The sequence below is a fragment of the Phalacrocorax carbo genome, chromosome 11 (genome assembly GCF_963921805.1).
Source record: "Phalacrocorax carbo chromosome 11, bPhaCar2.1, whole genome shotgun sequence".
Classification (NCBI taxonomy): domain Eukaryota; kingdom Metazoa; phylum Chordata; class Aves; order Suliformes; family Phalacrocoracidae; genus Phalacrocorax; species Phalacrocorax carbo.
In genome coordinates, this window is record NC_087523.1 from 18,356,210 (window position 1) to 18,382,769 (window position 26,560).

A 26,560-nucleotide genomic window follows, 5' to 3' on the forward strand; every position below is an offset into this window, starting at 1 on the left:
GATGCTAACAGCCAGCAAGTACAGTTCTTTGCAGTCTCGAAATGGATTTCAAAAGATTTACTGACATCATCTGTACCAAAGATCTGTTCTTTTCATACAACTAGAAGAATGAATAATAATTTGTTAGCAGTGCCAGCATATCACAGTTGAGGGGCTGTTGCCAAAATACAGGTAAGAAATAAGACACGATTAAACAGGACAGTAACCTCTACTTCAACCTCTCCTAAAATACATGTACTTATCAGCATCTTACTTCTCTGAACAATGAATATAATGAACTCAACCAAAGTAACAAGTAGGGTAATAAACAGAGATGACTTAAAGCTGTTCTGCATGAGACCCCAGATGGGTTAGTCCTCGCACAATGCTTCATGCTGTGGTGTGGGATGCAAGGGCTTGCACGAGTAAGACTGAGCATGTATGACGTTATACAGGAGCATTTACTGAGGTTTCTACTGAAATCCTTCCCTTTCCTATGCTAAATTACAAGGGGGCATAGACTTGACCGCCAAGGATTTGTGTGTCAACATCCACATGATGTTTTTTTATTCAGAACAAAAAAAATGTTACTTTATCATCTCAGTTGTTACTCTGAGAAGAGAAAATGGCCTCTTGTTAGGGACCTGGGGACTAGACAAACACCAGCACACACTTCTCCAACAAACTTAAACGTAACCACTTGTGAGTGGCAATATGCTCTGAAAGTCGTCTTTTCTGTAACTGGTTATGTGATCATTGCTGTCAATAACCCTGAAGAAAAATAAAGATGTCTATAGTATTTATAAAACCAAAAGCAGATGGTTATATTCCTGAGTTCCAGGACTTCAACCTGCTGCAATTTAATTTAATTAAAATGAAAACTAACAGAATGCATTATTAAGTATTGGTCATATACTGGCAGAGGAAATTATTTTGACAAAAATTCATATAATGGATGCAGATAAAGGTCCCTGAGTACTACAGTGTGTCAAATTAAATAAAGCTTTATTGGAATCTAACAAAGCATGCTAACAATGCACTTAAAATATAAATATTTTTGCTTCTCTTTTGCAAGAAGCAAAATTAACCTAAAATTTAAGGAAAAGAAAAAGAAAGCACCAATTAAATAATTTAAAAGTTATCCAGCACTAGTGTGTAAGCTTTATTCATATTTAAGCTTATTATGCTCATCTACTAATTTGGGAATCTGTAACTGCAGATCATTTCATAAGATGTTACGTATTAGATTTGAATTGTTTTAAAGCCCAGATATGTGCTGGACCTCATGATCACCACCTTGAATGACGCAGAGGGAACAGGTGTACCCAGCTGTACCCTCCCAGACACATCAGCGTTACCATGCAGCGACAGACTCGGAATACAGGGCATGTGTAGCCGTGCCGAGGAAAGCCCCAGGTGGCACCTGTGACCCATCTGGTCCTGCCCGATCACCCACGGGAGTGCCAAAGGGTACGCTGGAATTTTTTTCATTTCTGGATTTGCACAAATATGTGTGACACCAACAACCCATTTAATACCTTCCCTCACTGCAAACCCCTAGCGGGAATCTATATGTGCAGTGGGCTAGGGCTACACTTGCCCCCTAACAAGGAGGTTTCACGAGACAGACAAGCCAAAAAGGGCCCCCCTGCTTCCCACCACGTGCCATATCCGAGACATTCAGAGCCATCTCTGGTGTTAGTGCCAGCACCTGAAAGACCCCTTTGAAAAGTTGTCCACCCTTCTGCAGACGTGAGCCAGAGGAGGAAGAGCAGATGCAGGTATGACGATGCAGCAGTTCAGGACACCTTGCGCTGCGGGAGGAGGTTTGATCACTTCAGGCCAATGTAATGTGTGAGCTACGGCTGGAAAGAGGAGAGCTGCGCTTCTGCAGCAGCATTCATAGCAGATCAGGAAACTAATGAAGCTGAAAATTTATCACTTATTTTCTGGTTGCTTCAGCTTTCAGCTGAATTTGCTCCTGATCTGGCTCATTTCATGATCAAATGCATGCGAGTGGTGGCCCAGGGGTAAGGAGAGAACGTGGGAGCGTCCCTTCTGACAGCAGCCTGCAGTTGTATCTGTTGAAGTAGACTGTGGGACCACAGCCCTAGGATAAGCTCCTTGTTTCTGATATATTCCTATGTGCCTCACAACATGTAAATCCATATTTTGGTGTCATAACCCTTCGTGGACACCAGTGGCTACGTCTGCATCGGTCTCTAAGTCCAAACAACTGGGAAAGTGCTATAAGCCTCCTTTCTCCCATCGCCTCTCCGTGCAGCTGCCTCACAGACCACTTGGCTGGGAGCACATGCTAACAAACAGTCACGCACGAGATGCTCTGGGAGTTGCAGGGTCTGCATAGCCTGGATGGCACCTGTTGGCTTTGCACGGGCCAACTTGCAGGCGCATTGCCTGTACGGACACCACAGCAGGTCCTGAAGGGAGCTTCTGGCTGTCCCTCAGAACAGCATTTTCATATTCAGAATGGGGCTATTCCGCGCAAGGGCAGATGGCTCCACCTTGGTTTATAGCCTGCTGTGATGCCCCTGACTTAAAAAGCAGACCAAAACTGCCAAGGAAGTGAATAGGGCTTGTTCACAATACTAAGCTTTGCTGGTAAGGTAAATAATCTTAATGGAAAGTATCTATAAGATTAGTCCATTAAGGAACATAACTCCAAATTCAATTAGAAAAATAGCAAGCCTTTTCAAAACCAAATCATAAAATTAGTGAAAAAAATGGCTGGCTAAATAAAATGTATTTGCAGAGAGTGCACTTCTGTAGCAATTCTCAGAACAGCCGCTTGTGCTGCTTGGCAAAGAAAGCCCATGAAACATGATGATTTCCAAATAAACATCTTTCTTTAAACAACAATTCAAGAAGTTTTAACTGTTGGGGACATGAAATGTAGTAAGGAAGGATGCCTAAAAGTTAGAATTTTGTAAACCCTAAGTGGAAGTGACATTTTAAATGTCACAGCCAAAAAATGACAGAAACAATGACACACCAAAGGTCATATTCAAGGTAACATTCAAAACCAAAGACAGCTGAATATAATGCTGTTAGTACATAACCATTCTCTGAGAGAAAAGGAGATTTTCAAATTGATTAAATTAGAAACATGACATTGGAAGAACAAGAAAATAAATGTTCTTAGGAAATCATTCGAGTCACTTTAGCTAAAGAGACATTTGATTTAAAAGAATCTAAGTGCAGCAACAAATTTTGTAAGCCCTTTTTCCCTGACTTGACGTGTGTGAGCGCTTCTGCTTACATCAAGGTGCTTATACGTACCCATAGCCTCGGCCAGACCAGAAACCTTCTGTCCATATATATCTGTCTTATTCCAGGCAAACGTGTAGACCAAGTTGGCTGCAGCAGGAAACCATTTCTGAAGGAGACGTCCTTCAACAGCAACTATCAGATGGACTTTTGTCATTCCGGGAGGGATGGTTGTGTGTGTCAAAATAATGCGCAGCAAAGTTTTATAACCTGGTGTTCGACTGCTGAGATAACTCAGCTTCACAAAACTCGAAGGAATTGGGATTTCCTCCTGGACCACCTTGGAAAAAACCACATCATTATAGCCACGAAAAATGCAAAATTATTATAATAACAGCAGGTGCTTTTTTTCACATTTCACAATCATGATGTGAACACAGTACCACTTAAAATACTGCTGTCTTCTGTGTTTATTTCAGCAATGCAGTAGCCGGGCATATTATAAAACATCCAATGCCGGAAACTGCTTTGTCAACTTACTGGGTGGTGGTCTGGCTGTCTTGATAAAGAGCCTCTTCCTCTAGCGCTCTACTCTTATCTACCGAGGAGCAAACACTATCTCTGAGGAGATAATCATACATATGAGCTCTACAGCTTTACCTTGGCTTTATTATTTCGTTTACTTAACGAGTGTTCTTAACCAGAATACAGTCTAAACCTTTTAAATATGCACACACTTGATATATTACACTACGATTTGAAGATACTATCCTGCTTTGGAGGTAATAACTCTGTCTTGGGGAGACCTAAGAAAGAAAACAAACCTTCCCGCTAAACCATCTGTGCAGAAGTGCTTGCAGCAAGGCTAAGCCTCAGCAGAAGGGGTGGCATACAAAGGCCCACCGTAAGAAACCTAGCAAGCTAGCTGAGGACACACGGCAGCGAGGATGAAGCAGTGTGGGCGTCAGAGCCACCTAGCTAACAGGTGAGTCCCCAGGGCGCGCAACCGAGTTCAAACCCCGCGGCACCGCTGTCAGTGCTGCTGTCTGAGTCACTTGGATTAAAGCTGGCCTGGATTTGCCCACCGCGGGTAGTATCAGTTCCCGGCTGCAGTGAAGATAAGCTCTCAGCAACTAGAAGGATTGCAAAGACTGCGAGCTTGTGAGGGGAAAAAAAGACACTTGGCCGTGACCTTTTGAATGATGTGGGCCTTGGAGCTACCAGAGGGATTTAGCCCTTATGGTCTCCTGAGAGAAAGAAGCTCTTCTGGGACAGACTGTGAGGAAGAGCAGGCAAGAGAAGAGTGCAGCTTCTTGGAGGATGTCACTGCAGTCACTCAAAAGCCACTGAAAACTAGACTATGCTTAATAACGTTAATGATTTTAGCGTGTTTCCATAATAGCGAGCCAACCTGTCACAATGTTAAATTCATCAAGCTTGAGAAAACACAAACTGTTTTGTTTATATTCCCCAGTTTTTAAATTTTTCCTGTTTAACAATGGATTACTTCACTTCCAGAACAATTTTATTTACACACTGCAACAGTATCACTGTCACAGGATTGCTGCAGTACAGCTGGAGGCCTGCCAGCGCTTGTCGTTTCGACATATGAAATGTAGCGCTGCCAGGGAAATCCTGCTCCCTTTATTGTTCCTGATTTGCAGTGTTCCCCTTCTTTCCTGCTGACATCCCAGCTGCCCCCTCTGTCATACATCTGACATCTCTTCTCATTTTTTAATAAAAAAGCAGGAAGAAATATTCATGCATTAACTCATGCTAATATATCTCCTTCTCCTATTATTCTGGGTTACTTTTTGTTCACTTCCCAGTGCTGTACAATGAAACTTAACTCTCTAAGGACCCCCCAATGACAAAAAAAGGACTGGGGGCAGTTTCCCTCTGAGTAGACTGCATCTTTGTGTACCTTGCTGGTTAAAGATGATGCAGGAATACCTCATGTGAAGTAATGTGACCCAGTTCTTTCTCACTAGCATGCATCAGTTATTCTTAATTTATGTTCATTAGTTTCACTTAGTATGTTCTGTGAAGCAACACTGTGGCCATCAGCGGCCAGAAACGATAATTTTTTTTAATAGTTATGGAGATGTTTAGATGCAATTGAGTTCAATCAGAGGTCTCTTACGTGTAGAATAAAGGGCTTTAATCAGTAGCAACACTTTTATGAGAAAAAGAGAGAAGGTTGGAAATATTCATGTCTGCGGGTAGCCTCTAAAATGTCTTCCAGGCTTGCTCAGTGAAATCAGAAGAAAACCCAAAAGAGGTCTCACTGCTTGAACTTTAACTGCTCAAACAACATACTATGGGGGTTAACATGATCTGAAACCCATGTAGTTGTATTTTGTTGGGTGTTCGACTCATACAGCCTCTTTTAAGTCCCAAATAAAAGAACAGTTAAATACAAGGTCAATTAGAAATTACTTCTAAACACTTAAGGGACTGCCAAGAAAAAAAGACATTCAAATAAAAACAATCCTAAAGGTCACGTTAAAATTGCTCTACCTTGGAAAGAAAGTAATAAAACCCAGGAAGCTAAAATACAGCTGGAGATGCCATCGTAAAGAACTAGAAGATGTGAACGGATGAAACATTGCTAGGAGTCTTCAAAGCATCTTGGGTCATGTCTCACACTGATGTATGGGGAAGTTGTACTGTTTATCTGTAACCTAAGAATGGTTTTGTGCATCACTATAAATAAATCAGGATTTCAATAATAAATGATGTTAGGCCTTCCCACTTTCTTCTACTTGGAGGTAAGAAATAATGCACCTCAAAATATTAACATAAAATAAAGAAAGAAAAAAAGAGAAAAGCGTTTTGTGAAACTGTACTAAAGAGACATGCATTGGTGTCACTCTGACAGGTGGGTAACATCTCAGCACTTAATTGCTCACTATTTGGTGTCATCTTCTAAAATTACCTAGAACTTGTTCTGCAGCTGAACAAATTGTTAATCTGAAAGTCTTTTCGTTACCTGTAGCTCTGGAATAACGGTTCCTCTTTCAGGACAGGACCCTCCGAATGCTGTCAAGGGTGAAGGGAGTACAATCGGATTTGGACTGATAAAACTACTGATGTCACAGGACGGTGTGTCCGACTCTGTTCTTTGCATTACAACTTTGTCTACGATGACAAATCTATTCCAAGGCAACCAAAGTGTCCTTTTTTCAGGTATGAAAGGAGATCTGTCAAAAACTAGAGTGACGGAGATGCCTCCAACAGCCACAAGGTCAAAACTGGAAAAGAGAAAACAAAATGCTTGCCTTTTTTTTTTTCCTCACGCTATTACTACAACTTCCAATGCATCACAAACAAAAACTTTTTGTTGCTCATTACAGCCCTTAATTCACAATGCGAAATCATTCAAGTACCCCTCCCTGGCGTCACCTTGGTATTCACGAAGAAGCTTTACTTCTCTGTGGTTTCTCCCTGTATGCTCCGATAGCAAGGTACAGTGCTTCACTGTTACTTGGCCTGTCTCCCCTCTATTTACCACCTAGCATTACCTAGAATCTGCACTAACGAGTCATCTGTAACAAGAGTGTGGACCCAGTTACTTTGGTTTACATGAAAAGAAATTCCTAGCCCAGAAAAGGGATGCTACTCTTCATCTATGCAGGTATGGCATGCAGAATAAGAAGTCTTAAAGCTTGTTAGGCCTTTTCTCTGTTAACATATCCTTTTCCCTTTTTCTAAAAGTAGCGGGAGGGAAAGGTTGAATACACTGAGCAGGAGACCCCTCTGTGCAGAAGATGACATTTTTGGGAAAGATGCCGATTAATTGCACTGAGAACTGAATCAGCTCTTGCACATAAGGCAGGTGATCCTCTGGGAGCTATTGTGAAGAACCTTTGGCATATCTGGGCTGCGAAACAGTGGGACGTACAAGGCACAATATACAGAGCCTCAATTTCCTGAGTCTCTGACATCCGTACCAGGCAACACAAGGTAATATGTAAATAGATACTTCACGCTCTGTATTATCGAATGCATCTATTATGGAGGCTTCTGATGGTAACAAACTGTGATAAGAAGTCAGACTTAATTATGCATATCTCATCACATTTCCCAAATGACACCGATTACATTCACAGTGAAATACAGGTAGCATATTTTAATGCAACAACTTTATCCAGGCTAGTGTAAAGAGGAAATGATAATTACTAACTTTCAGTAGTGTGATTTGAAAGTCAATAAACTAAGGCAAAATAAATATGCATGCTCCTTACTTTTATAAATTGACAAAGCCAAACAGAAGAAAAAATAAAAAAAATTTGTGGAAACAGTGACAAATTACAGTCTTTCCCTGTTGGAAGATAGCTTCTGATTTCTTGTCATTCACAACACAGCCAAGGAAGATGAAGTCTTAAACTGCCTTTAGCAGCTTAATTCAAGTTCAGGAGCAAATCACAGCCCTACTGCGAACGGGTGGCCAACCCCGGAGCGCAATATAGAATATACAGGAGCTTCATCTCTCTTTGAGAACTGACCTCAGCCCTACAAGGCCGGGGAGGAGAGGGAAGCCAGCACTGTTCAGGACTGGATGTGGAACAGCAGTTTAACCGCTTTGGCTCTGGAAAGAGCCCATCCTCACTTTCACTTGCGTGGCTTACGTGATCAGCTAAAGGACTTGACTTCGGTGACACCTCAATAAACTACTTGGAAGATTCATAGTTAACAAAAGGAAAAAAAAAAGAAAAAAGGGAATACAGGGAATTCTCTGGAAAACCTGACTAGTGAGAATATACAAATGTCAAGAGGGTGCTGTTACAGCATCACTGTCACGTTTTGACTCCAGGTGTTTGAATGCCACTGTAATATTGTTGCTGTTCAGATTTTTTCCTTCTTCTCTTTCTTCTTTGGTCCCTTTGTCACAGAGAGCTCTAGCTAAATGTGCTCCCAGAGCAGAGGGCTGGATGCCATCCTCAATCCACACTACGAACAGTGATGTCTATGAAAATGTGGTTCACAAATCGAAGGCGGTAGATGGCCCTAACTGCGCAAATCCCAACCAGCGGAAGACCATACATGAACATCTGACCTTCCGTCTTGTCGACTGATGGTGTATCCGTACTCATTGTGGTGCAGAAAGCTGACGTTCACACCAACCAACGGCGTTCCGTCTATTGCCACCACCTGGCCTCGAATGACACATGCCCGTCTGCAACAAAAAGTAGAAGGCAACATGTTAGACACATCAGGAGGGTGAGAGAGCATTGATTTCAGAAACTGTGCTACGCTTCTGTCCCAGGTCGACAGAACTTCTCTGATATCATTGCGACTGTTGATTTTGAATGAAAATTCAAACAAGGCCAAAAGATTGATTTGAAAAACCATTATCTCATGAAGATGACACACAGGCTCTCCATGGTGTATCGAGAATATATTTCCATTTCCAGCTGTATTTCAGGATACCATTTGTTCTGCCATTAAATAGCACTGCAAAGGTTTCACTGATAGCGTGATTTAGCTTGCTGCAGCTCTAGGGGGTGATGATTTGTGAAAGGGGAGAATGAAACCTCATTCTCTGCTGCTAAGAATAGGGCATCGCTGTCTATTAGAAAAAAGCTGAACTGATGCGATAAGGCAGCAGTGAGACACATGGTCTTCACTGAACTTCAGGAAGTTATACAGGTAAATTCAGAGAGTGCCCAATCAAGTGTAACATACATTTTTCTCCATCCGCTATCACATGTTATGCCCTTTTAAATTCCCTCCGGGACATGCTGGACTTGCACCCACTTTCCAGCATAAAAATCCTCCCATTCCAGTAAAGAGTTTGGAATATGGCAGCACAGCAGAACACATCAAAGTCAACGGACAGGAAAGTGAACTCATTACTAAGTGGGTCTAATCGGAGGCTAACTGGATCACAAAATCATAGAAAATAAGAGTTGAAAGGAAATACAAGACTTTATCTTGTCCATTCCTTTGCCTCAGGTAAGATCAACTATACCTACATTACTCCAGACAGATGCTTGTCTAACTCTATAACCTCACCAAGTAACCCGTTCCAATGCTTCCGTACGAGTGCTTTACACATGGCAAGCTTTTCCTACTGTCTAATTTGAATCTCCACTGCTGCCCTTTAAGACCACTGCTTTCACCCTAGCTACAGAAATGGTGAAAAAATTACTCTCTTTTTCTTAGCTTTAGCCTTTTATGTATTTGAAGATTGAAACGTAAAGGACAGAAATCTCACCAAGGATGAGGAATAGGATGTATAATACCCTCGCGGTGCAGATTAGGACCTAGTGGGATTTTCTAAGGGCTTACCCAGCTCTATCCCACAGACGCACCTTTCAGCATTTCGCCCCGTGCCGTCAGGTACGCTACGTTAGCATACCTCCACCGGCTGAACAGAGCCAGGTCTTGGGATCTAATGATACAATTCCACGTATTTCCTGGGACTGTGGTTTCACATAATGAAGTGAACAGTGTATGCAGAAGTCTTTTGGTAATGTCAAGACGTTTATGGCCAAACCCAATAGAATACTTACTTATAAAGGTAACCGGCATTAATTACTCAATAGAAACAATAAGCATAAATTCAGACATCGTTATGTTTCTCTCTCAGTTTGAAAGTTCATGGTAGACCTGAACAGACACATCCTTCCTTTGCACAGTGACTATGTAATTTAAACGAAACACGTAATAGCTCCTCAGATTAAAGTTATTTAGGAGCCTATATATGAATTTAAAAAATATTCCTTGAGAGATTAATTGATCATGATCCAATGAAATCATATGCAGGAATTGGAGACCATAAATTTCTGAAAATTCTGACTTGTTTCATAAGATCCCATTCTCCAAAGCCACTTGACAGGCCAGTAATTTATCACTATGATATCATTAAACCCATCTGACTATGACCTGAGAATATGTCACTGGTAAAAATTAACCCCTTTGTGTGCATGCCATTCACCACAGTTGCTAATATGAGTTCCATGCTCGCAGGACATGGAAAGATGCTGATTTTCAGTGAAGACGCTGCTAAATTCCAGAGGAATGGGAGAGGCTGCATGACTGCCAGTATGCAAAGCAGAGTTCTGTTTTGCCACCTTTTTGTTTTCTACATTAACCAAGTTGGTTGTGGCCCTATTTGTGGGCAAAACCTGCTGCTCCACTGAAGGTAATCAAGCTCTTGCGTGTCTCAGCAGACTCACAAGACTCACTCAACAGAACAGCCAGGTTTAATTACTCTGTGATTTGTTAGAGCAGAAACCACTGGTTTCTATTGTTTTCTCATATTTCTAACATCCCCAGACCTGCCTTTGCTTGTCTACTCCCTTTATTACTGCACTCCATATATCTACAACCCACATTGATCTAAAGAGAGACCCCTAAGAGTCACCATTATTCAGTACATTATTCTCATACTCCTGTTTGTTCATTCCACACAGACCTGTCTTCTGACTCTACTCTGTCCTCATATTTTATCAAGCACACAGATTTGTGTGATAACAACTCATCAGTCTTCATTATTTCATACATAGTCTTTCTTTCCTCTACCCATTGACTTTACTTCTCATTATTCATAAATAATATTAAGAGACTTATCTTTCAACTTTCTTGCTCCTTTTTTGTCATATTTTACAAGCCGCACACATTTACAGTATGCGATAAAGACTCATAAACCTCGTTATTCTACATTTATCTGTATTGAACTGTCTCTGCAATCTTTTAGATGTTAAACGTTCTAAGCCTGCCTGTGTGTTGCTACGTTTGTCCTCATTATTTACTGTCTTTTTATTACCTACTTTAAGTTGAAGAGTTTTCTACTCTCTGGCCTCTTCTTGAATTATCAGCACCTACTAAATCTCTAAGTGTTTGATCAGAATTAGTTTTAATTTTTGCATTAACTGCAGGCAAGAAACCATTTTTCAGTTACTTTATGACCAGCACTAATCTCACAGACTCGGGTAACAAACAATCCCCGGCTTTGCAGCCGGGTCTCCCTCCTTGCCCAATGCCCTGGCAGCTCACAGAGCGGACCACCATGCCCAGAGGCACGCAGGTGCCCTGCAGTTTCGCTGCTTGCAGAAGGCCTCACTTAATTCCTTTCCTTACCAGCGCTTTCAGAGCATGTTCCCTGCAGTGATGTCACTTCATACTCAACTGCCACTTCACGCTTCCTTGCTTCAACATTCACCCTCTTTCCAGATGAGCTGTGGACCTTGGTACCGCTCACTGCTTTTCTTAATTTTAACAGAGAAACCTCTACAGATCATTATGCCCCCTGAACGTGCTGTACATCCCTCTTCTATTCTCAGTCTCTAAGATTCATTCTACACGCTTGTGACCGGCCTGCTTTTCTTTCTCATGGGGGATAATAACTCATATGACCTGTCCAACAGTCACCTACTTGCAACGATTGCATAATCTTGGACTAAGGCTGTCCAAGCTGTTTTAACTTGAAAGTAAGTGCAAAAATGTCTTTTCTAATTCGGAGGAGCTGGGATGGAACATGTCCCTGATAAGCTGCCTTAGTGTTTTCAAATGCATTAAAAATGTTTCTACTCCCCTGGCAAGCTGTACTAAATCTGCAACTCCAGAGGGAGCAGTTGGCTTTTTGAGAGAAAGCAGAGATCCCCACGGGTTGCAGGTGGCCTAAAAGAAGTAGGATTTCTCTGTCAATGCTTCATGGGTCGTTCCATGTGTAACTGAGGATCTCAGCCCTGCGGGTCTCGGCTCTCTGCCGTCAGGCAGTTTGCTTGACATCTCTAATTTAAAATATAAACAGAAGTTTAAAATTCTAGATGCATTCTTTCGCTACTTGTAAGGCATTTTATTATTCCACCACCATTCCGCCTTGCCCTACTGCTACTGATCTGCTGTTTTTTTGCTTTTGTTTTGTGTGTTAAGTTGCCAATATTGTGTGAGTACCTCAGGCTGAGACATTAGGCTTAGATGTGGAACTCTGTCAAGCAACTTGTGAATTCGCAAGTGTCACATTACCAGAAGATGTCATTTACTGTATTACATTTCTGATTAAAATCTTCAATCAGAGAAATTAAGCTAAAGGCTAGTAAGGTACATTCATTTCTTCCTGCTGACAGTGTTGCTGTAAGCAGCCTTTGAAGGGTAATTAATTCAGTACCATACACTGGACCCTTTTTGTAGGCAATTTGCAGCGAGTCAAATAGCTCGCCAGCAGCATGCATTAAAAATACTCAGCAAAGAAATAAGCTAAAAACCTTCCTAAGAACAGACGTTGATAATAACATTATAATCTGCTACACCCTGCTACATGCAGTAGGTCAAAACCATTCCTGACATAAGGAAGTACATTCCCATTTATTCAGAATGTGTCTAATCTGCCTTTCAGCATGTCCCAGTTTAAGTTGGGAATTGGTAAAAACCCAGTACAAATGACATAGCTTTGACAAAATGACAAGCAAAATATGTTTCGAAAACATTTAGCTCTTTAGCATTAATTTTGGTGTAGTATTGAGCCATGGCCTAATGCAACACCCTGGCTGCAGTGTAGAAGCCGAATGTTTAAAAATTAGATCTAAGCTAAAGTCTAAGATGCAAATGCAAAAGGATAGATGTCCCAGCAGTTGCCAGAACAACTAATCTTGGTATTTCCGAGGATGTTGAAAACGCCAGGATATGGCAGAGACCAAACACTTTCAGTCTGAAGGACAGAGATAATCTTCCCCATTTCTTGACCACTTTCCCAAATCTATTCTACATCACTTTGGCTTTACCTATAGTGAGATTTATGTAAATGTCACCCGTATTGGAGTTCCACTGACCTATGGTGCAGTAAAACGCTGCACAATGTCACTTGAATCAGAAGACCAAAAACATTGGATAGATGTTTCTTCCTTAATTCTCCTAATGGTCTGAGACTTCATGCAAATGAATATAACAACATCAACAACAATAATTTTTAAAAAGCCAGATAGGGCTTTGCAAAATTTGAGCACCAGTGGGAATGGATGCCAGTGCTCTGAAATAAATCAGTGCTGCTATTTCATCCAATCCTTCCAACATCTCTTGTTGAACCACCAATGCTGTAAAATAAGTAGCATCGCAGGCAGCTGTGAGTTAATATCCTGTGCCTGGACACAACCTTTTCAGCAATAGCCAAAAGGAGATTAAAACCCCCCAAGCATTCACATTCATTGGTCTGTACCAGATAGGCAGGATCACAGAGTTCTGGTTTTTTTTTTGGTTTTTGTTTTTTTTTTTTTACTGTAGTAACAGTTGTCTATTTTTTTTTTGTTGTTCAGTAATCTTAATTCCCAGGAGAAGAACAGACACTAGATGACAGTCAGATTGACAATGTCAGAGGAAGATTTCTGAACAGAGGCAACACAGCTAAGCTATTGCCTCCTTCTGAGACTCTGCTTATCTGTCATCCTTGAGGAAAATTCTGGCAGTTTTTAATAATATTTGACTTATGGATGAGCAATTTTTCAACAGCCTGGAAGACTTGAGGATCAAGCAAAGCGCGGACTGATGAACTCCTCGGGGTGCCCAGTACACTGCAGATTACTGTTGACAAAACCCAGGAGACGTGGCACAGCGCAAGTCTCCAGGCACTGCCCTGATTCCAGAGATAGGGACAGCCTCATCCGAATCCAATGATCTTCTCTCCAAACTAACTAGTAATTTCTCTAAGTGGGAGAAAATTACATCTGGGGTGTGAACAACGCACCAATGCAAGTACAAGTTGTATTCCTTAATGGTATGAAGTATTGGACCATGGTGAGGGTGGGCTGCTGCTCACACACGGGCCTTCGCTGCTCTTCGTTGTTCAAAGGCATGGCAGGTATCAGGGTAAAGAAATGAAATACTCAGAAAAAGCTTTTAAATCCAAGTTAAATCCCATCAATGATAGCTTTAAAAGATCAGTTCCTTATATCTATAAAAGCACGTTGATGGGATTATGTGCAATCTGGCTGCTAACATTTGCAGTGTCACAGAACACTGTACAGGCGACTTGAGTGCTCACCCCCTCTCTGAAAACACCTCACTGCGAGGCATTTTGATGAGGAAAATCTTCCACTGGTGACTTTTGGTTGCAGCTGCAGCATGCTCCGCTGCGCGTACAGCCGGCCGAGGACCTCGCACCAGGTGCAGCGGCACCGCTCGCCAGCGAGAGACACTCCGAGAGACCCGCCACTGGCAGGTGGGCGCTTGCACGGAGTTCGCTTTCATGCCCTATTGTTCTATTTATAACATCCTGTTACATTATTAATAGTGATTAAATGTTTAGGTATTTCAGATCAATAAAGACTCTGTTTACATATTTACTTTATTAAAAATTAATAAGTTACAAAGAGAAAGTGCACCGAATTCGTGCACAGCTATGGAATGAAGTTGAGCTTGTAACCTAAGTGCTATGTACTGTAAAATAAAAAAATTCTTATGTCCTTATTACTGGAACATAGTTTATCTAATGCATAGGCCTAGTTGACAGGGTAACAGTCAGGTGATGTGGATGATTTGTGGATCTCTTTGTCAGCATGTAAGTTATAGCTTCCCAGGTGAACCACAGCATAAAAACTTATGTGCCTCTATATTTCAAATGTTCAAGAAAATATGAGTTACCAGGTTTTCTGAGCAAGTAAGTGCCCCTTTCCTGTTGCACAGTCTGCTCCTGTCAAAGGGCAAGCCAGTTTCACACTCAGAGATCACTCCACTGTTCGCATGAGAGCTTGAGAGTAACCCACAGCGCAAAATGGGCAACTCCACGCTGGTCTATCAACATGCAGTAAAACCAAAAAAGTTTGTTAATTAGGTAGCTGGATTATATGTACGTGACACATGTTACATTTATTACACTGTAAATACCGATCAACTTCTCTTGGGCAGAAAGGTGACTGAATACAACGCGTGTGGATCCGACTCGTCCTTCCGCTTCCTCCCATTATATGTACCTACAGCACACAGGGCTGAACTTCTCCCCACTTATTTTACGAGGTAGCTTACCTTTCACAACAAAGTCTTGTTAGTAAGAGTAGTAGAGTTTCTCGCTGTGACACTTTAATGAACTAGATAGGTAGTAAAGAGGATCTAAATACACAAGATCCTCAGCTGTTGGGACTTAAATGTTTGCGATCCTTTTCAGTATTTTTTGATCACCAGTGACAAATTCTCAGCTATCCAAGTATCCTTGTTTTTTCCTGGATAAATAATTTCCTTGCAGTTCTCAATATTCAGAAAAATCTTTCATCTAAATGAAAACTCACCTGCTCTCAAATGAGACATCTCCTGGGATTACATGAGTGCTTTCCTTCCCAATAAGGAATCTGATTCGATCATAAAAGAGCCTTGGAGGATGCTGAGAGAAAGGCGGTTGGCTGTGCTGAATAAGGTCAAGGGGATCAGGCGAACCCTGGCAGAGAGGACTTGCGTAACAATTGCTTTGCTGACAACAGTCAGGGTCTACACAGTCTGTCAAGCCATCTAAAATGGAGAGAATGGAAAATTCAGGAAATTGAGTGATTCTGAGAATAAAGCACCGTGTTTACTGCTGGAGAGCACAGGAGGTAGTTAATCAACTGGAAGGCATGCTGATTATGACACATTCAAATCCAATAAAGCAGTAACGTACATGCTTAGTCCAGGAGGGTATTTCTCTCTAGTCATTAACACCGTATCACCTCATAAAATCCCCACACGACAACGAGAAAACAGAACCTACAAACTAAGTGAATGGGGAAGAGCGGGACTGTTTTCACTTCAGAACAGGCAGAAGAAGAAAATCTCTACACAATATTTGTTAGTCCAACGGGCGCATGACCCACACTGTGCCGCTGATATCTCTAAGAGTCCTTTATTGTCGCTACCGCCTGTTCACACCCGCGAAGAATACGCACTTGCCACCCAGTCTGCAGTAACGAAGCCTGAAACGTTCTCTAACTCTCACAAGCATCCTCACCACAGTAGTAAAGGTAGGTACTTGTTACAGTTGTCCGACTTCTCTTTTAAGCCCTACATAGTTTTGTTAGTTCTTTAGGACGTTTACTTTTGATTTATTGGTTGCAATACTAGAATGATCCAAAAAGGACAGAATCATGACTACACTGCTTTTTGTAGCTGGTGATATACAAATACATACCTTGATGCAGGCTCTATCCCAGTGACCTAACAGACAGAGTCGTCTCCATGGATGTTTGCACCAGGAAAGCAAATTTGGAAAGTGAAAAGAAACCTTTTCCTCCTCCCACCATTTTCAAGTATGAATAATAGGAGAGATCACTGATTTTTTTTTTTTTTTCCAAAAATACACACTTTTTCATGGACAAACTTGCAAAAACATCTGTGGGTGAAATTAATTTACTTAAACGTCCAAAGCTCATGATGAAAAGTGAAGCACTGAAGTGCACCTAAATTAAGCACCTAAATAAAACTTAAAATTGAGCTATTGGCATTTAATTGCTTCTATCAGAAGCTTAGACATCCAAACTGCCTAAATTACATACTGGTCCAGAAACAGATTTAATAAGCTACGGTAAAATGTCCAAGTGTCTTCTTAAACATCCGTTTTATGACTTAGCAGTTACTAACTTGCTTGGATTGAGAGGCACACTAATGCATATAAAGTAAGATTAAGGCATTGTATCCTTCAACAAAGACATCTCTTTGTATTTTTAACAAGGTCGGTCTGAATAAATGTGGAGTCATCATATCACTGTACGGATTTCCTTTGTGTTAAAATGGGAATGCTATAGGATCAACATACTGTCAGATATTTTCACTTCATGCTTTGACTTTTCACGCTCTGTTCATACCAGCGCTTTGGTGCCTATAAAACCGTACCTCCTCAGGGCACACTGCGTTATCAGGGAAGCTGCTGTAGTTTTGTCATTGACTTTAATGGGTGTGAGATCAACCCTCAGCCAACTCTGCTCTTTTCTCAGTAGAGCACGCTGCACTGTGTGAATGCTCAGTAAATAACAGCATAAAATATTCACTTTGAAAAGAAAGCAAAAGCCCTTCTACAGAACAAACAAGTGTAATGATGAAATGGGCTTTCCTGGAATCCGAAAATCCTTGCCTGACCTTGAGCAAGGTAATTGCTTGGCTAAGCAAAAAATATTAACAAGCCTATCCTACTGCAGCTGGGCAATCAGATAGAGCAGGCTAGCTTTTGTGATAAGGAGCCAAGGGCAACTGTAGATAGCTAGCAACAATAATCTCAGACCCCTGGATCCAGCAAAGCTGGCATAGCTACAGGTCAGTGCACGCTTTAGGTTCTTTCCACATTCCCCCAGCCCTGGATACAACAGGCATTTGCCAGCGGTGGGAGAACTTCAGAGGGCAAGGCTGAGTTTATTGACTTTGAGTGTAGCAGTCACTTTATATTCAGGAAAACCTAGCAAGCTATTGAAATCCGCTAGGAAATCAGCAAGCTGAAACAATAAGGGGCCTCCAGTCTAAACAAAACCACACGGGAAGTGGATGGAGGAGTTCACGATATGAACCAGAGGGGTTTTCATTGTGTTCTGATGAAAAAAACAAAAGAGCTTTTGGGGTTGAAACCTGAAGAGCAGGCTTGGGACTGCAAGGAAAAAATTTCCTCGTGTTTGCTTTTTTTTGTCCAAGGAATGAAACTCCCTGTATTCTTAATAAGTGAACGGAAAAGCATCAAATTACTAGTAGATTCTCCAAGACTGCAAATATTAAAGAATTCTACTAGACATGAAAAGGTGATAAAGAAATTGAAATCTTTTGCTTTTGCTTTATACTGGTGAAGATCCCTGCAGAGGGCTCTGATGTGCTCAGGCGTAGCCACTCGGGACTGGTCTCCGCCGGTGGAAAGGTTATGGCAGTGACAAGGCTTGTTCAAGGAATCAAGGTACTTTCTGGAAGGTACTAATTTCCACAAGCTGACTGCTGTCTACCCGGGAAACTTGACAAACATTGGTCTGGCAGAATAAGTACTAATCAGAAAAAAGGCACACTTATTTCAGGATAACAGTATCCATGGGGAAGCTATTCTGGAATAATTTATTCCACAGTAGCTTTTCTGATTAATTTTTTCCTTGTCAACAGGCATTAGATATGGGGACTGGGATGACCTGACTCATTTATGTAAGAAATGAAAGTGAAAAGTCACAGAAATAGTAGAATATGAAGATTTGCTTAGAAATAAAAATAGCTATAAAAATAACAATCACATACTTTGCTTTCTCTAATAGAGTCCTCATTCTTCTCTGCTTTGGTCAACAGCTTACATGCCTGGCAACAAACACTGCGTGTCGATGTTGTACACAAAAAGAAACCAAGTAAAGGGAAAGGCGTTTTCTGTCTTGTGCTCTGACTCAATATTCATATTTTGTTTGCAGTTTACTTGTCAGCAAAGTGACTACCTTATAAACTCTTCCAGGTTCTGCTAATGGAGTTATTTTGGTTTGAATTACTTGCACCTGGTTTCATTTGCCTCTCCAGGCTCCCAGGGCTGCAAAAGGGTGGGTTTGCCATTAGCAGGGGTCTGGAGTCCCCGAAGCATATCTCAGTAACCCATGGTGAGAGTGGTACTTGTCCTAACAGCTGCATGAAGCGCTGGACACACCAGGAACACCTTACGGCCTCGGGAGCAACAGCTACAATGTAATCAGAGGAAGAAATTGCTAATCAAAACATAAATGTTAATCCAAAGTAGGAGTCTTCTAAGTTACAGATTACTATTTGTGGCTCCTCTCTCTCTCTCATGCTGCACTTTTTTTTTATTTCTAAAATCTTTTCATTAATTAGGTGACAATTTATTTCAATCTCCCCTCTCAAGCACACAGAATGAAACAGAAGAAAGATGCTAGGCTCAGAGGAGATGCTCCATGGGCAGTGAGGCAGGAGGTGCAGCAGCACCAGCTCCTCTATGGACTCTTAACACCACATAGTTGGCTGAGGTCGCTGGGTTTATGCATTTAAGAATTATTAACTAGAATTGTGTGAATAATGCAACTTCTAGCTTTTTTTCCAAACAATCAAACCAAATTTAGAAACAGAAATGAACTTGGATAAACCTGGAAAATATTTTTCATGCTTTGTGCTGAATTAAGAGAATAACCCCCCTATTTTGGGGCAAGAAGGGAACTTTAGGCTTAAGATTTTTGTTTTAACTTTGACCATTTAAAGGAAAAAAAAAAACCCCAAACCTAAAACCCAGAAAGAAACCACTGTAATACAGCACGACACCCACTAATTCCCAAGATGAGGGAAGAAACAGGAAGAGCCAGCAGATGAATCCCTGGCTCTGAGCCTGGCATCATGGGGAGAATTTTGGGTTTTTCAATCATGGGTTGACCTACGTGACACCAGGCCTGCCGGCAACGAACGGGGTATACCTGTCTCAAAGGGGGAAAAGGATCTTTGCACAGGAGTTAGCAGCGCTCGCTGAAAGAGCCTTAAACTAGGTTTGAAGGGGGAAGGGATAAAACCAGGCTCACTACAGATAAGCCTGGGGGCAGCACGTCAACGTTTGAGGAATGGTGTGCAAGCGAGGCCCTTCGGTCTGCCGTCTCAGTAGGAGGTAGGGGATGGAGATCCGTGCGGCAGCAAAGACGCCAGGGGTATTGATGTGTTAGAAACCATGGAAGTGCCTGAGAACGGTCATGTAGGAATTAGGGTTTCCCCCCCCGCCCCAAAAACCAAATAAATCCTGTTTATAAACTTCATCGCTCATTTACTTGAAAATGCTGCAAATACATTAGTCAGTTCTCAGCCAACGGTCACATTTTTCAGTTAAGTTTTCATACCAGGTATCAACTATTAAAAAACTCACCTTGTTAAGAAAACATCAGGATTTCTTTTAAATCTCAGGAGACAACAGTCAGGAATATGAACAAACTACTACAAACAGCAAAAACTGTAATTCATACAGCAGGGGAGCTTGTCTATGGAATTTTTTACTGACAATTACCACAAAGGGCATCACAGCATAGGTGCAGACTAAAATGAATTACAGAGGTGTAAATGATTTTGATTTGCTATTAGCATTTTTTATTTATTTATTTTATATAAAAGGGCGCTCAGGCACCTTCACAGTGCACTACAGATTACATAATAAAGTGGTTCACATTTTGGTGAGTCTGAAATTACAGTTTCACATCTTCCAGGTACCTTGTTTTGTATGCAAGGGATAATGATGAGTTGGGATTTTTGTTTTTGTAAGTAAATGAGACAATTACAATATCACTAATATTTCTGCTAAAACAGAATTCACAAAGATTGACTAGGGATAAAGAGTACTTCACAGCACTCTTAAATAATTTAAACAAACTCAAAGAAAAGGCAGAGCACGCCAAAACAAGTCGCTCTGTTTTCAGCCACACCACTCCTCTCTGCATTGCTGTAGCTCACACAGTTAGAACAAAATTTTCCCATTTCCTTGCTGGGGAAGGGATCCTTTCAGAAAGCTTTCTGTCAGGAATGATATTAATATTTATCGTGTCCAGAGTTTGGGTCAATGGAATCACACCGTTTTCCACGAAACAAAATATATTTTTCTTGCTTATAAATTTTTATAGATTTTTTTTCTTATTTAATATGATGGAAAGAATGCCACAAGTGTGATGAAGATACCTCCTCAGCTATGCTTCTACTGCAGTCGTGGAAGGCACAGTTTGTGCTAGGTACATTCTCTAACGTACGTGTTATGCAGCAGTCTCTCTTCTACGTGGATGATCACCCTCAGCAGCCAGACAAACTGGCAGTGGAGCTTTGGAGTCCCCTCTCCTTTGGTTACTTCCCAGCAACATACCTCTTCACTTAATGTTTGGGCAAATGCTGTACGCTGATGGTATTTCACATATTTTGTATTTGAGCTTTCCATATGATGCATAGTATCTGTATTAAGACCTCAATAAAATAAAATAACCGTTGGAAAAGAAAAAGGCATTTTGTCAGCTCTAAGCTAATAGCAAGAACATGGAACAAGTCACGTATTTTGGGCCTGACATGAACAGCTCTATGCCACCTACTTTTCAAATCCCAGCTTTTCTAGTCTTCTCCTCTACTCTTGAATTACTTGCAATACATAACTGCAAATATGGGAATATCATAATGACTCCTGCTGCTGAAAATGGGTCTGTGTTCACAATTAGTACAAATTGTCTAGGTAGCAGCACACCCGAGGACATTAAAGAGGCACTGGCTGGGGTCGCTGGTGAGGGAAGCAAAGAACAAAACGGCCGTTTCGTTCTAATTTCGGCAGCGGTGGCTTCCCCAGCTCACCAGTGCAGCTTGCAATAACTTTCACAGCGGCTTCTTTCCTATTAAACCACTGAGATGCTTTATTAACCGGCTATGAAAATGACAGTTTGAATCAGACTCTACCTCCCATGTTACTGGGTTAGTTATTCTAATAAACCATCCACTGTCAATAGGTTCTGGCAAGCAAAATGTAAATAGTTAGCAATAATACTTAAAATTGCTATTCTTCTGCTTTAAAGTTCATTAGAAGAGCAGAGTTCTCACCCCTTCAAGCTTCTGTCACACATGGAGAAGACACTACTAACGTTAACTGCAATAGATTTGAAGTTTTGTGGTTAATGACAAGCCCAGAATACTACAAGAAGTGGTGTGTATGCTTATATGGTGCAGGGGGATACATGTATGCAGGCACACTCACACACACACACATACCAATAACTGTACTTGCTCAGTCACATGAGAATCAAATCCATCTCTAAGCAATAGACTATACTAAGTAATAGTAACGACCTTCATTTTCACTGCTGCAGAGCAACTCAGAGGCGTGCGTAAGGGCTCTCCCACCCCCTCTGCACTGAGCCCAGGGAGCGCAAGCCAGCGACGGAGCTCTGAGAACTATGTCCAGAACATTTCCACAGAGAGTAAAAAATGGGCTTTAAGGTTCTCCTTGCAGTAAGCAGATTTTGTTCTGTGAACTCCTTCTGCAGGACAACCTACAAACCTCCCCACCATAACTCTCAATACTTGAAGGATTTGAGCTTTTTGGTACACTCGCATGATCAATTGTTCAATAATATTGTTGTTTGTGGGGAAAAAAAATCCACAGGAGCCTTCAACTTGCATTCGCTTGCTTCCTTTTACAGCTTTCAAATAAGCATTAAACAATGCCTGTGCCAACTTGCTTCACCACAGGCTCAGTTAAGTTCAGTTAGGGTTGCCAGGAATCTAAGCAAACTGAATCAAAGAGTAACTTCAGAAGGGACTAAGCAGCAGTAACCGTCACGAGTCTCTCGTGCTTATTCATATGCATTAATCCAAAATGCTTCTCAAATTTTAGCCGTAACACACAGCATGCAGCAGGCAGTGAGGCTGTTAGCTGGGAACACCGGTGTTTGTGTAAGGACATCGGAAACCCACCGGTGTGCCTGTGGAAAGGCTGCAGAGGGTTTTATCCAGTGAGTACTTTCCACACACAGGAGAAAGCAAATATGTCAGGGTATGATTTTCAGAAACTCAAAGTATCCCCAGGGAGCCCTTGCTGCTCAGCAACAATGAAAACCATTCCCATCAGTATTATTTATATTGTGTAATAATAGCATATTACTTATACATGGACTCAATATCTTTGTGATGGATCGGTTATTAAGATGCCAATGGATGGGTCAGAAATACATCAATATTTTAGCAGCACTGGTTATCAACCCAAGGCTATGCTGAGTCATATATTTTCTTGTGCTTGGAAAAGCTGGGCGAAAACTACAATAACTGTCTGAAGTGACTGAAGGGATATTTGGAAGAGAATTCAAATCTTGTAGTAAATAGTATTTTCCTTAAAAACAAACAGTCAAGATTGATTCACGAAAGAAAGAGAAAACGATGAAGAGAGATCCAGGCAAATTTAAAAGAGGGATCTGCATCTAAGAGATTAATGGGAGTGACAGGCTGCAACTCTCAGCTTAAGATGAAGACTTGCATGTGCAGCAGCAATGTAAATATGTGTCAGCATAGCAGGTAAATTGTGGCTTGGCAGGGCCGGGGGGTGACCCATGGGCTGGTGCCGAGCACCCGGTGTGCCCCAGCGCTGCAGCAGCGTGCTCTGCCTCCTCGCGCCCGGGACACACGGACTCGCCTGCGCAGAACTCGGCAGAGCTTTCAAGCAATCTCCTGGAGCTACTGAAGCTTCCAACTGAGTCTAAAGTTGTGGCAGGACAAGAGAAAATGACCTGCTCAGATGTGCCGAATGGTCATCTTATAAACGGAAAATGAAATCCTGTCAGTCATGGCAATGAAAGAAGAATAAGAAATGGGGAATAATGTGATGCTGAGGGAAGCCACGGCAAGGGGAAGGTCCCACTGCAAAGGATGTCTGTTTGACTTCTTGGCATTATTTAATGGATATCACACTGCTAACAGACTGCAGATGCACTCCACATGAGCAAGTGCAAACCATGCTGTCGTGCATCTGTTATAACGCTAAGACCTTTCCAATGATATTTGTAGTGATATTTGAACAGGTAAACATGCCCTTAAGTCTGCAAGTAGGAAAAAGCTAACAGAGAGTTATGAGATGGAATAGGAAAGGCAGTTATGGGACCGTCAGGGTACAAGTACAGCACATACTAATGGGTCTCTAAAAGAAATAGTACTCTCCCTGCTCAGGAAAATATTTCTGCATGTGTTTAACCTTCCCGCCATGGATAACTGCACTGATAGGGAACGCGGTGCTTCAGCGTCTGCAGAATGGGTTTGCCTGTGAATATGCTTGGGGCTTACCTTTTTACTACTATACCTTAAAAAATGAATTCAAGACTTCCTGCTTCCCAAAGCTTCTGTGCTGCTACTACAGACCAAACAATAAACCTAACCCTTCCTCATGCCGTACAAATGACATGACTCAATCCCTATAGTTGGAACTAATAAAACACTTCATTTTCTAGCACGTGGTTTCTACCATGTATTTGAATGTGTCTTTACATAGTAAAAATCTCAGGTTTTCAGTCTCTGAAAGTACCGTATAATAAATCAACTGGAAACGACACAAAATTGTTACTCTGCCTAAATCCTGAAATTAGAGTTTGTTTGAAAAAATAATTGTTCAGCTTTACTACAGCTTTGTTCTTCGGTTGTGACTGCCTCCTAATGAACTTGAAGCACAAAATACCTCCTAAGGACTGAGATATGTTTGACTTAAAAACAACTGGAATCAATAAGACCTTTGCTATGTGAGAATACCATGATTTGGAATATACAATGGCCCTAAATTAGGTCCAGAGCACGATCTCTTGGGCTATGTGTCACGGACTGAATGCGATCACATCCTAACGGCTTAGGACGTTACAACCCGCCAGCTGTAACTCAGCTGTGTGCACGCTCTTCACTCACCACAACTGCAAGCGAAAACGTTAATAGCTTCCATCTTTATGAACCTAATCCAGTTACATAGCTTAATGGATGGTAACTCGTTATACCACTGTAATATTCTCATGGTCTAAGGCACAACCTCCCAGCAAACAGGGCAACAGGTAATGTCATGTCTCCTTCCTAATTTCTGATTTTACTGCTGTGTACATATACAAACCCTGAAACACTAGGAATCAGCTTCTGTTTTCGTATTAATGTAACCCTGGTATAATGCCAATGACTTTAGGGGAATTTTTCTAATGTATGCTTATGCCGAATCAAGTCCTATGAACTTCATCTATAAAGAGAAGTGGTTTTAATAGTAGATATAATTTTCTTTTCTTATATAAAATTGATTGTGAAAGAAACTTAATTACATTTAGCCCATCTGTAGTAGTCAGATTAATTAAATATTTCTCTCTGCACTTATCTCTAATTGTAATGTCAACAGAGCTGTCCTAGTCCATGTTATGTTGCCATTAAAAAGGAAAAAGAAAATTACTTTTAAAACCTGCAGTGAAATGATGTTAAGTGTCTGCCTTAAACTGACAAATTCAAGGAGATTTAGAGTTAAAACTGCCAAGTCTTTCAATAACTCACCGTTATTGCAGAATATAAAGCACCCAAAATCACAATGCAGGGCAGTTTATATGGAGCCAGTTCATAGAGTGCATCAGAAAATGCTTTACATACATTACAGGCTAAACAGGGTTTTCGTGGACAGATTTAAGAGTGCAGGCGAATGAGTCAGTGGCTCGGACAGCAGGGGAGAGCACCAGACAGATGGGAAAGCACGCGGGGGGCAGCGATGCCAGCTGTGGGACCTTGTGTGAAAGGGATACACACCAGCGTAGATGAGCAGAGAGAGTGGGCAGAGAGACGGCCGTTAGACGTCGTGGAAATAAGGTGGAAAAGGAAGGGTAAGAGAGGAATAAGGTGATTTTGAATGGGGTTCAGAAACGAGGAAGCCTTTGCCAAAGGACAGCATGGTCTTCGAGCCCACAGGGTACAAAATCAGAAGGGCTCAAAATATATCTGTAAATGAGGAATCATCAGTGAGTCAGAATGTTTCTGCTGAGGTCCCACAGTGACCTCAGTTCTTGGCCCTAAATCAAGCTTAATTTATCAATGACCTAGAAGAAAATAGACAATCACTATACTAAGCTTTGACACTACAGTGGGGTAAGAGATCTCACCCAGGACACTGAGATGGTCTGTAAGAGTGACACAATAAGATAATATATATTTTGATATATCTCAGTGTACAATCTAAGGAAAAGAATGTAACTGTGCTTGGGGCAGATGCATTCCCAGTCTGAATAAGAAAGCTGCACAGCTCTGAGTGTGGGGGCAAGCACACTGCAAAGGATGGTAGTAAGTAAAGGAGAGGAAAGCAGTGGTCCTTGACTGTCCAGTAAATGAGCATTCCTAAAATAGACAGGAAAAATAATTAACTCTGAGAACAACCAGTAAGGAATATTGTGGCTTTTCTCCCACCGGTAAGTTTGAAACAGAGGCTGGATGTTTTTCCTGAAAAAAAATGCACTAGCTCCTGTATTAGCATGGACTACTGGAAAGGAGGCAGAGAATAACTTATGAAAGAGATATGTTTTTCCCAGCAAACCTAACACTCACACAGCCTTAGAATTAATCCAGACTACAGAGGTCTGAGGTAGGGAGCACCTAGTGCCAAATGCCCTGGTTCAACTAGTGGGAAAGAGCAAATGATTATTTTAGTACAGGGCTCTGTTTAGGGTACTCTCAAAAATTACTTCTGCATACTTTCTACACCAGCTTACTCAACAATTGTTCAAATGTAGGTCTGGATAATTGCAAGAACTGTGCCGTGTCTCAGTGGAAACATTAAGAAAGAGAATAAAGTTTAAAAAGCATCTATAAATGTATGCTTTACGCTTGCAATTGTATTAATTTAATATTAACATAAGACTAAACTCTGGATTCATTTTGACAGGCACAGATGTTTTCTTTCATTTGGTTATCCATTGGCTCCCTTTTCTGAAACAGATGTCAGAGTTATGAG

The 26,560-nt window shown here is 41.4% G+C and overlaps 1 protein-coding gene across 1 annotated transcript in view; it reads right to left on the reverse strand.

Moving 5' to 3' along the window:
- TENM1 (teneurin transmembrane protein 1) overlaps nt 1-26,560 on the reverse strand; it is a 256,274-nt gene that overhangs the window by 72,885 nt on the left and 156,829 nt on the right. The window contains exons 13-16 of the mRNA XM_064463313.1: nt 15,432-15,648; nt 8,267-8,386; nt 6,200-6,461; nt 3,280-3,547 (exon numbers count right to left, since the gene is read on the reverse strand). Of these exons, the coding sequence (XP_064319383.1) occupies nt 3,280-3,547; nt 6,200-6,461; nt 8,267-8,386; nt 15,432-15,648 (867 nt within the window). The remainder of the gene's footprint in view (nt 1-3,279; nt 3,548-6,199; nt 6,462-8,266; nt 8,387-15,431; nt 15,649-26,560) is intronic.